We start from the raw sequence: 12,162 nt of genomic DNA, 5'->3' as shown, positions 1-12,162 counted from the left end.
GGCTGCCGGGCGGGAACCGGGCCGTCACCGCCATGGGGAACCGCAGCGGCCCCCCGTGCGGGCGTGTGCTCCCGGACAGCGCCAAAGCAGACACCGCGCCGAGTGCTCAGCGCATCACCCGACTCAGCCGTGGGCTCGCGGCGGGACATGAGCACGGGGCGAGCGGCGACTCCAATGCCAAGGCTGACTCCGATTCCGGCTCCGGCCCCGACAGCGGTGCCGCCTCTCGGCTCCTCCCTGCCCTGCCCTGCCCTGCCCTGCCCCGCCCCGCCCCGCCGGGCTGCGCTGCGGTCGCTCCGGAGGGAGTTGCCCGCCCCGCGCCCGGGCGGTTCCGGGCGGTGGCCGCTGCGGCTGTCGCCGTTCAGGGACACGCGCGTCCCGCGGTGCCGGCGTGCGCGGTCCGCCCGGCGTCCGGCCATGCTGCTGTGGCTGCGCGCTGCGTGGGGGTCAGCGCTGCCCGCCCGCCTCCGCCCGCTCGCCCGCCGATAAGCAAAGCCATGACCGCAGCGCCTCAGGGGCCAGATCTCAGTTTTCTGAACGAAGAGGAAGCCAGGGCGATTTTCCAGGTGCTGCAGAGGGACGCGGAGCTCCGGCGGGCAGAGAAGGACAGAGTCAGGTACCGGCTTTCACCCCCGTCCTGTCGGTGCCCATCGCGCCCCCGCGGAGGCGGAGGGCGCGGAACGGGGTTTGCGGAGGGCGCACGGCCCCAGCCCGGCGGCGCGGGGAGGCGGCGGAGCCGCGGCCGCTTCATCCCGACGGGAAGAGCGGGAAAGGGGGCGGCGGGCGGGCGCCCCGCGGGGAAGGGTCTGCTCCGGCCAAGGTGGCGCGGGGCAGCGGTGCTGCGCGGCAGGGAGAGCTGAGCTCCCGGCGGTCCTGCCGGGGCATCGGGGAGCGCCAGAGCCTCCCGCCAGCGCCGGCTGCCGCCGGAGCCGTCCGGCCGGGCACCTGAAGCATCGGGACGTTTGGGAAATGCATATTGTGACAGAGGCGGCTCTGAGTCACGGCTGCGGCTCCCCGTGGCACCTCTCCTTCCCCGAGGAGGAGGAGGAGGCCGCTTCTGTGCTTCACCGTGCCGCTGGCATGGGGTGCGGGCCAAACACCGGTACCCGGGAGACCACGGAGACAGGAAAGTTGTGCTGGACCTTGCAGGGAAACGTGGCAGCTCTGCGGCTTTTGAATCGATCCTGGCAGCTTTTGGAAACAAAGCCAGGCACTCACCTGCGTGAAAGGTAGTTCACAGGACTCGTGAAAGTGACTTAATTGAATTCTCTCTGCCTTATGGCACCTCGACCTTGCTTCTAACTCATATTTCCCCTTTGTGTAATCATCAAAGCTATTTGTGTTGATATTGAAAGCAAAGGTCGATGAAGTAATAGAAATTATGCTGGAAAATGAGCCGTTTATTATTAAAGGTTACCATTTCTTCCCGCAGGTATGACTTTTGGCACGTTGTGAAAGTGAGAGGCAGTGTCCTCTTAGATTTGCAAGTGGGCCCTTTTCACAAGTAATGCTTTCATGTAAGAGGTAGAAGGAATGTTAATTAGTAACATTTGCTTCAAGTGGGTTTTTGTACTGTGTGTTTTATATTTCAGTAAAGTGGATTTTATGATGGGCATGGTTAAATATTATGTATCAACACTGACTTACATCTAAAACTCATCTTAGTTTTCTGTGGCATGTGAACCTAGACTGAGTTAAGTTTGGCGATTTCTTTCTTCCATAATTTGGTATTACTTTTCTTTTTCTGATTAATTTCTGTTCCGTGTGCCTTATTATGACCCCCCCAAAAGGGAGGAAGATTTTGCTGGATGCAGGGAATTACATAGCTGGAGAGCCACAAGTTTAAAACTCTTAAAGTTTTTAGGACTAAAGCTGAAGCAAATGCATTGAAGCGTCCAATGCTGTAGAGAGTCTCGTGAAGCAGTAGCCTGCTCTTGAGCTCAAGGCTTTCACCTGCCCCCAAATTTGTATTTGTTTCTTCATCTGTGCGCTTAGGACTTTGTTAATAGAAAATGTTCTCTACGTGAAAGCTGTCAAAATAAATGTGGTATAACAGGATGTTTCTGGTTATGCTTTACTGAGATGTAGTCTATTTAAATCTCAGCTGAAGAGTCATTCACAAGTTGAGTGGAAGGTAGGTGGAGTGTTTATGACCAAGGCGCCCTACTGAAAATCTAGGTTAAACCCTGGATCTGTCAAAGGTATATGTCCTTGGGCAAGTTTCTTGCTCTCTCTTGGGCCTAATAAAAGTACTTTCTTTCTCACTCCACTTGTCTACCTGGTGTTATTTAGACTGTAAGCTCTTCAGGCCAGAGGACTTCCATCGGGAGCAGACAGATTCCAGTCTGTGTGGTGTTGCCCTGTGCTACTATAATCAAAGTAATAACAGTGATCACCCTGGAGGGCCAAATCTTGCAGTTCCTATATGACCACAGTGAACTTCAGAGGCTCTAAACAAAATTGCATTTGTTCCTCTTTGTCCCGTATGCCTGCCTTCTTGTCATTCTTATTACTTCATTTTTTTCGGTTTAAAAGTTTTAAAATAATGCCTGAGAACTGTGGCAGCCCACTCCTGGAATATTTTCAGAGTGTGATTTTGAAGCTATTTGATTTATGCTGTCAGTCAAACAGGGTATATAGAAGATGCTGTGGAATGGAAGGAGCAATTTCATTAAGACTACTCTTTTCGCACAAAGTTAGTGAAGTGAGTTGCCCTTCAAACTGCTCTTGAGCATGGTTTTGGAAAGAGCTAGTTGGAACTGGGCAGGACCAGGGAGAAAATCAGTAACAACCAGTGGTCAATAACAAACTGGTCAAGTTTTTTCAGTGACCATCTGTATTTATAATATAGCATTTTCCAGTATAGACCAATCTAGACTGGATTGACAGAGGGAATTAAGCATCTGCTGGCAGACCAAAGTCAGGTTCTAATGACTGCGCTGATCCTGTCCATACTGTTTGACGTCATACAAGCAAGCATGTAGCTGTCTGCCAGTCTCTTAAAAGATCAATGAAGAATTGCAATTCATTCCCGATATAACTCTGGAATCCAAAAAGCAGGAACAAGCTACGTTAGTTATATTGAAAAATGTTAATGCCAGTTAATTTTGAAAGATGAAATAAGAAGTAAGGTCAGAAGATGAATTCTGACATTCTCTGTGGTTTATTCTGACTTCCTCAAATGTGTTGAGCTTGCAATTGTTTCCTGACAAATACTTTTTTTTTTCTTTTCTTGTTGCTTACCTACACTGGGTAGAACCACTGGATCTCTCTTCATCCAGACAGCCCATGCCTTTATGAAATTAAGTGCATAATGGGGATATTTTCTGGGAAAAGGTTGCTTTAGACAACCTCTCTCATCTCTCTTTCTCTTTGTAGCCTTTTGTAGAGCAGGAACGTGTGAGTTAGGTTGTCAATTGTGCGCATTTTTGTCGTTCTCAGCTGTGCTTGGTGCTGTCCCCTCCTGTTGCTCCTGATGCCCCAGCACGTTCTCCGGGTACTGTTGGCCCTTTCCTGGCTCCCTTGGCAGGCTTCAGACCTCTAGGCCTGGTCTGGGACAGCTTTCAGTATAGCTTTCGCTTTTATACAGAAATGAACTGTGTGTCCTGTTGGACCTTAATTTACTCTCGCTACGGGCAGGGAGCAGAGCTCCTGCTGTCTCCTGGTCCTGCTGGTTCCCGGAACTGCGGTTTTTGGCTTGTTTTCTCCTTCCAGTGCCCTCTCGTGGCTCCTCTCAGCAGTACCTTTGAGCAGCCACCGCAAACCAGCCGTACCTGCCTCCTTCTTCCTTGAAACAAGTTCAGAGAAGCAGCAACAGTCAGCTTTGGTATAACTCATATGGCGGTTCACTTCTATAAACACTGAAAATAGTTCAGAAACTTATTAATCACTTATTTAATAATTTAAAGGAAAAAATACGTATTTGTTTTGAACTTGGGTAACCCTTGCCTTCAGGTTTCTTTGCTCATCCAATCCAGTTTCATTCATAATACCAATGCAAAGAAAATTTCATTTATCATAAATGTTAGCATGGAAGAGAGATGGAGTTTAAGGTTTGTATATCAATATACATGCATTGTTCCGTAATAGTATTTGCAGTATTAAGGCAGAAGTCCAACTCAAGTCATGAAATGCTATTTTAGTAAGCTTGGTTAATGAAACTGATGATTTTACAGATGCTCATGGAAGGAGGTTCCTTGTCACAAATATTTCAGTTACAATGAGATGCCCAGGAGAAAACAGGAAGGAATACAGTATGTTCACAGTGCAGTATCATGTTCAGATGGCTCCCCAACAATTCAGTTTCCATAAGAACACAATGAATGCTCGTGCGGTTATTAATACCACAGATCAACTTTCCATGTGTAATGAAATAGGCCTGAAAATCACAACATAAAAACATTCAAGATATTATTTGACTTACTGTTTCAAGACTTGAGGGTGCACTCTTCTTAAGCTTTGTTCTGCAGCTGCTGGGGACAGAAATTAAAAAAGAATTGATAGCTAATATTTGCTCCAGGTCCCAAAAGCTAAACAAACCTGTAGGTGCTTCTCTTTTCTGTCCTTTATTGATGAAGTAAATGGGCTGGGCAAAGAGAGGCTGACTGCCTTCCATCTCTTCAGGACAATACTTCAGAGCTTGGCAGGTAGCAGAGGAACTGGCAGTCACTGTAGGAAGGCTCAGCAGCATTAGGGCATGAAGCTATGTGATTCAGAGGTGGAGCTTTTTATCTCCAAGGCAGCTCCTCCCTCTGCAGTGTGGAGAGACAGACAGTGCCCAAGCAGGTGTCATTCCAGTCAGCTTTGGATCGCTGATGTCTCAGTGTCTGAACACTGGGTGTAGAGATGCGCCTCCACCCCTGGAACTGCATCAAGGCCCAGAGAAAGCAGCTGAGATGAGAAGAGCCAGGAGACATGGAGCCAGCTACTTAAAAGAGGCAGCAGGTAGGGGAATGTGGCATGGGAACAGGTAGTTTGTACAGTTGCAGGCTGTCCAAATAATGAATGGTTGCTAGATACAGTAGAAGAGCTATGGATAAATAGAAAATGCATGTAAAAGGGCACAAGAGCTCTGTATTCTTTAATAATTAACTTCTATTTAGGAGACTTGGCTGTTTTATATAATGCTCCTATTATGACTGCATACAATAGTCTTGTGCTGTTTTTGTTTATTAGTTCTTGAGAAATGAGACATTGAAAATAACTGAGAGACTGAACCACAGAATAGGGAAATGAACTGAATTGGTATTAGAGGTACCTCCTCTAATACCAATTTGCTTTCTAGATTGTGTTTTGAGAACTGTGCATGTATTATGTAAGGATTTTTTCTTTTTTTGGTAGGAAGAATGGCAAAATATTAATTGACAGCTCTAGAACATATCTAGTACCTCAGTCACTGTCTATGAATAGGAACTGAAAAAAAGTGGAAAGGGAAATGAAGCTTTTGGGAGGGAAGAGCACTCATTCCATTTCATTTAATTTGTTTTGCTCTTTTCCAGGTTGGTTTATGCTTTTGGCGGGACAGGTGGTAGTTCAGTAGATTTATTTTGCAGATGATAATAGGAAAAGATGGCAGCAAAACAAAGGTTTATTTTAATTTACCCTCAAATTTAAAGATGAAAAGCATATTAAATTAATTGGGAGGTACAGTCAGCACCACTCAGTGTTCCACTCTTGCTGACCCATTAACAACAGATGAGTGTTGCGGGAAAGATGAATCCCCTCCTTGGACTGTTCTGGACAGTCTCTACAATAAATCACTTGGACGCAGTTATTTGTTACAGGCACACAACTGTTCTTACTGCCTCACGGCAGATCATTTACTGAGTTCATTTGTTGCAAGTAATTCCTTACTGTATTCTCTTGACTGACATTTTCTCTCACAGGTCTGGCAGTAGAAGGTGGGAATAAAATCCTGTGTTGGAAATGTATTTTTTCACCATACTCATAACTTTAGGAAGACATTTGTTGCAGAAGTGCAGACATACTCAGTTTTGTAGGTATTTGAGCATATTCATGCTTGGTGCTTCAATTATATTGCCTTGCTTACAATTTGAGGGGTCTACCATTGCAGGCTTTATTTTGTCATATTCACAAAAGTAGTCCTGTTTACCTTCTTGGAGACTAAGAATAACTTATTGGGTGTTAGAGATCTAGATTTGGGACTCAACTCCTCATAATTACAAAGAGTTTTTAAAATCAGCTCCAAAATACATGAGCTGCATGGGTGAGGAGAGCAGACAGGATTCCAGGACAGCTTTACTTGGGTATATTTTTGTTCCAGTGGAGCTCCCTCCCTGAACAAAGCATTAATAAAGAAATTCTTTCATAAGAGATACTCCACCCGGGAATGTTTCAGGGTGCAAGTTCCACTGTGTCGTGTTTGTGGAGGAGATACTATTATTACTTACCACTGATACTGTGCCACTGGCGTGTTTAGTGGTTTGTCAACACTTAGGAAAATAGGTCCTTGGAGCCCTGAAGGGCTAATATGCTAAAGAAGTGCAAATAGGAGCAAAAATGGCAGGGAAGACCGGGATCTAAAAACTTTTGCTCAATTTGGTAAACAATTACCATTGAATAAGAATCCCATTTTGGGACTTCCCTTGTTTGAGTGGGGGTACTGTAATCAAATGTAATTGGTAAGTTGCCTATCAAGTTTTTTCCTCGTGTTTTTCAATAGTCCTATCTTGTGGTGGGGTCTAGACTCATGGACTGGGGCTTCACACAGGGTGAGGAAGAGCAAGTAGAAATGGCCAGGGGCAGGTAGGCACTATGTGTGCCATTTTCTCTGTTGCTTTTCAGCTCTGTGCATCTGGGCTAACTAGATCAAAGTCTGTGGTGTAACTCCAGTTATACATTTTACAGAGCAGGGTCCGGACCAGAATTGCTGCCAGCTCGTTGGTTTTGTCCTTTCATAGTGAACTAATTTCAGTGTCAATCCTTTCCTCTAAAGATTTGCACTTGGTGTTTGAGGGTAGGGGGTTTCCTGTGGTGTGTGTGGTGGCAGAAGGAAGAACCTTTTGAGGTGTGTTACATTTGGAAGAGCCTGTCTGTAGGGCACTGAATGTACTTCTTTCTTTAGGTTACTGGGGCCATGTTGGCTCCCCACAGTTGCTCCCCATGGGGCTGGCAGGGCAGTGCCTGGCCACCAGGGCCTGTCCCCAGTGACACAGATGGGTGGCCCCAGGGATGGCTGTGGTGGCGTGGCAGGGCCGGGTCCCGGCTGTGAGGCTGAGTCACGCTCAGGGTTGGGGTCAGTCCTGCTGATGGCAGCCAGGTCCACCACAGTCTGGTGGTCACGGGGCAGGGCTGGGATGATGGTACAGGGCCATGGTCAAGCCAAGAAGTCATGTCAGGGTCAGACCTGGAGACAGTGACTAGGGTCAGCCATGGCCCCGTGATGGCCAGGCAAGCCATGGGTGAGGTGGCCAGGCTTGAGGCCAAGTTGGGCTGTCAGCCCAGGGGTCAAGGCAGTGGCCGTACACAGACAGAGCTGGGGATGTATCTGGGGCTGTAACTGGAGCATGGCCCAGTGGGACAGCCTGTGCTTAAACACAGCTCCCAGGGGAAGGAGGGCTCGCCCTTGCTGAGACCTGTGGCTGTTGTCTTCATGACACCTTTCTCTAAGGACACCCAGCTCTGCTCTTCCCAGGCTGGTCCGGGTCCTAGGCAGCCAAACCCACAGGAGCGGGAAGGACGTTCTCAGGGCACTTTCACCCATGCTCATTCAAACACAGGCCTTGTGCTAGGTCTTTCGGACCATTGAGACCAATGTTTGCATTTTCAAGTGACCAAACAGTGTAAAAGTGGAAATCACAAAGATTATTATTGTTATTATTTGAGCTAACTTTCTGATGTCACTAGGGCTGCCAAAAATAAGACGGTGTTGAAATTGATCAGATTTAAGCAAAGAATTACTGTTAAGTCATAGGCAGACATTTTCTAAGTCCAAGCTTAATGGTAAAAGTAGAACTTATTGAACTCTGTCTATATAGGTAAATTGACCAGGCTTCAAGAATAAATAGGTCAGACACAGCAGAGCAGGCAAGCTAACTAACTACTGAGTAGACAGTCAATATGAGGAGTTATTCTGGAATAGCTAATGCAGAGCAGTCCAATTTTTTTAGGTTTTCCATGGACTTGTGACCCAGTTACAGTCTTGTGCACTTTGTAGGAAGTCTGCACACTTCCCAGGTTTGATCTTTCCAGTAGTAATGTTTCTATATTCTCAACACCTTGTCTCCTCCACAATTCAAGTGCAGAAGTTAAATTAGTAATTGACATTAGTTGAAATTGGAAATTGACATTAGGTGGAAGAAGACGGCTTTATACTTAGCTTATACTAAGCAAGCAGAGAGATGTTGAGGTGTCTGTATGAGGAGAAGAGAATGATTTTCTCATGCTGACAGCTTCTACACACTGTGTCCCAACACCTTCAAGTCCTTGCATGTATTTCAGAAATAGTAAATTGGTTATGCCAGAAATTCAAAGAAGTGTTTCACGGAAACACATGTGATTCATGTTCAGAGTGGCCCACGCATACCAGCACAGCTGTTCTCCAGTAGTGAGAGTAGAGCTCCTGTGCTCAGGTTACGTGTGTCATGTAGGCCTGTCAAACACTGCAGCACCTGCTTTCCATAGTGAAGCCTAAGGCGCTGGAGTTTTGCTGGATTTGGTCCCCAATGTACTCCAAACTCCCATGTCCATCCAGACAGGCAGCACTTGCACCTCCCGCAGACATGGCTCTGGGCGAGGCCTGGCTAACAGCTGGGAGCAAAGCTACTTGGGCTGTGTGTTAGGACTCCAGCTGATGTTCACTGGTTTCTGTCAGATACTGTTTTGATGGCATTTGAAAATTGTTGTGTGTGTCCATCTCCTTTTCCTCTTTTAAATTTAGGTTTTGTCAGTGGTTTGTGTATACTGAATTTAATTATCCTTTAAAATCTTTTTACTCTCTGAATCTAGTTTTCAAATCGAGTGGAGTTTGGCACACTGGAGTTTTGAGTTTGGGCACGGAGACCCTATTTTCTTTTCTGCTCCAGAAATTTAACACAGGGCTATATAAACTAAGGCCTGATCTCAGTTTGGTCTTTCAGGTGTTCGTTTTAAATTGAAAAATTACTTATTTCCTTGGAGCTTACAGTCTGAAAAAATTCACTACGTATGTATTTCATGCAAGAAATTCATTAAAGCAGGTCTTTGGGACTTGTTCTGAGGACACGTGCATCTAAAAGTTCATATGAAATGTATTTCTAATCCTTCTTTGCAGCTAAATTATTATGTTAACACTGTTAACTATAATAAACTGTATTTAAATGTCTGCATTTTAAACTCCTGACAGAAACGATCTCCTTTTTCTCAGTCTTACCTCAGAAATAAATAAATCCATGTACTGGTACCATATTAACTGTGAACAAACACATCAAAACCACAAAAGCTAAGAGTAAATGATGGAAAGTACTGTCTGCTTACACTTTATAGCACATAAATTACATGGATTTTACTTTGTTGTTGGAATAGTCAAGGAACTGTAACACTTCTGCTTGCCATGTCTTTGGATTTTTAGATCAGTAGGGGTCTGAGTGCAGAAAGCTGCAGTCAGGAAAAGCTGCAGCAATGTGTCTGGGGTGCTCTGCAGTCTGTTTCTTTCCGCATTATAGACTTGTGTATTCTTAAATACATATTTATATGTGTATATGTGTGTTCTTTAATATATGTAAAGTTATATACATGTAAATATAATATTTTAAAGTGATATTATACTATAATATTTCTATTTCCAGTGGAAGAGTTGTGATAAACTATGAGAGTCTAAGGTACTATAGCAGAGGTTCTCTGTGTAGGTATATATTACATACATGTACATATATTACGTACATATAAGCATTACATTTGCAGATGAACAACACCCACTGTGTCAACTTTTAAAGCTTATATTAATTCTTATTACCTCTTTCCTTAATTTAAAGCAATGTAAATGAGGCTTTTGTAGTGTTACAGTAATACATAAACTGTGTGCAGGTACACTGACCTGTCTTACTTCTGTTGTCCAGAACTGTAAACCCTGCTCGATGTGAGACTGTGCACAATTATCTGAGATTGCAAAGGTGTATTTTGAGAGCCCTAGGCTTCAGGCTTAGCTCTGTACAAGCAAATGTCTAAGCCTGTTTGGAACCTCTCAGTTTTAGAGCTCTGTCCAGACCCATGGGCCATCATACACAAACCTACTTGTAGAGGTGAGGATATGCTCCTAATTTGAAACCAATTCCCCTCTTTCAATTTCCCCTCTTACCTGGCCTGTGTTTTGTTTCTTGTTTCTTGGGGATTTTTTCTTATGTTGTTTGTTAGGAAAGGCTTTACATAAAGAAAGTCAAACAATAACATGAGGAAGAACATCTGCATTGTATGTCTTTGTAAGGCAGTTAAGTTTATAATACGTGACTGAGCTGTAAATTACTTGCAATAGACGACTGTCTCTTTGCATGCTATCAATATTTATGAAAGTTGATTGTAATCAACTAGCAGCTCTACCCTGGAAGAGTAAATATGCCTGCTGTTAATCATTTGCTTCAGATTTATTGAGAGACCTGATCCTCAGCCTTTCAACCCATCATGTGGTCCACATGGAATACATCTTACATTTCCATGTAAGATTTCTGGGACAGAAATTCAGGAGCTCAAAACTTATTCCTGGCATGCAGTGTTTCTGGACTGAGACTACATCTATACTGCAAACAAATCAGAATCTTTACATTGAGAATTATATCCATTGCCCCCATTAGCATGAATTCATATTAATAGAAATTCCTAATGAAGTAATCTCATTAGAGACATTAATTACTACCATCTGAAGCTATGTGACACACTTTAATGATGATAGGTGGCTTTTCTTTCCATTGCATCATGGATTTGTTTTGTTATTACCATATAATATTGGTAGGTAGCTTGCAAATATGAACAGTATAGTAAAGTAACACCCTTTTTTCTTGACTGTTATTTGTAGTCTCCAGAGACATTGTAACTGATTGATAAAACATTCACAGAACAGAGCTTTCCCCTGCTTTGCACACATTGTGAAGGGAATGGCAGAGAGTCAGCCCACACTGGAGAGTCACCTACAGCTGTGACATTCCTAGCAGTATTCCATCTCATTCATTCTTCATGACCAGCTGCCCAAAGGACTAAAAGCTTTCATTTTCTAAGTATGTATAACCGCTAAAAGATCTGTACTTACAGACTTCTCTGGTTTTTCCAGCAGGGCTGAAATGATGTTTTCACTGTAAACTCAGGGTAGCTGCTAAAGAAATAGTTTCGTGTTAAAAGTAATGTTTTGAGGCATTGTTACACCTTGAGATGCATGATTAATCACCCTCAGCTCCTGTGATCTCAATTTTCAATGCTCTGTATTTTGAAAACTTAACTTTTTGAAGACACTCATTGAGCTTCTGATTTCAGAGCTTTAACTGAGAGCTTCTGATTCCTGAGCTGCCAGAGCAGAGGAGTTACGTAGTCAGCATGAGAATTAACCTTTGTTCTTGCCCTTAGAACATTTTCTAGTTTTCCATTTCAAAGGAAAAGTGTCATTCCATGCTCTTACTCAGGAAAGCAGACAAAAGCTTCAGGGGGAAAGGAGTGTTGGACTTGGTGAAGGAAAACAGCAGCTAGTGTAAGTATATTAATTTCACATAGTTTAATATGAGAAGTTAATGTTTTGGAGAAAACAGAGGTAACTTTTGGTCACTATACAGAGAGTGCTTAAGTTACAGTATTGTAGACACAAAAGACACTGCGACTTACAGAGTAGAAGTATTCGATGTGCACTGGGAGTCCAATGAGAATGTGTCATGTGTGCTCACAGTCTCGCTGTCTTTGTGGGTTGTGTATAAGGAATGCACACAATGCCACTGGATTAGGCTATCTCAAAGCAGATGATCAGCTTTAATGTAAAAGAATAAATTTGCTGAATAGAGATAGGGTAATAATGTCAGATTATTCTACTCTTTAATTAAGAAGAGGAGAGGTTGAAATAGAAATGCTCCCCATGAGCAGACAAGGTAGAACTTTAGTAAGGGAAGAAGAGATGTTCTGCCTTTAACTCACATATTCCCTGACTGTATCCCTGACTTAATGGGTGAATCTGATACCTATTCTCAGAAAAGT

General features: G+C 44.2%; 1 protein-coding gene across 2 annotated transcripts in view; it reads left to right on the top strand.

Annotated features, from left to right (window-relative positions):
- The first annotated feature begins 373 nt into the window (after positions 1-373).
- The window catches only part of EXPH5 (exophilin 5), a 34,568-nt gene continuing 22,779 nt past the window's right edge, over positions 374-12,162 (top strand). The window contains exon 1 of one of the 2 annotated variants that reach the window (XM_048295150.1): positions 374-616. In XM_048295150.1, the coding sequence (XP_048151107.1) occupies positions 498-616 (119 nt within the window). In that variant the 5' untranslated portion in view covers positions 374-497. Of the gene's footprint in view, positions 617-4,813; positions 4,945-12,162 lie in introns of those variants that run through there. The other variant, XM_048295151.1, reaches the window with a different exon arrangement.

Source organism: Corvus hawaiiensis, chromosome 2 (assembly GCF_020740725.1).
Source record: "Corvus hawaiiensis isolate bCorHaw1 chromosome 2, bCorHaw1.pri.cur, whole genome shotgun sequence".
Classification (NCBI taxonomy): domain Eukaryota; kingdom Metazoa; phylum Chordata; class Aves; order Passeriformes; family Corvidae; genus Corvus; species Corvus hawaiiensis.
The sequence above is the reverse complement of the archived record's forward strand: the minus strand, read 5'-3'. Positions and strand labels throughout refer to the sequence as shown.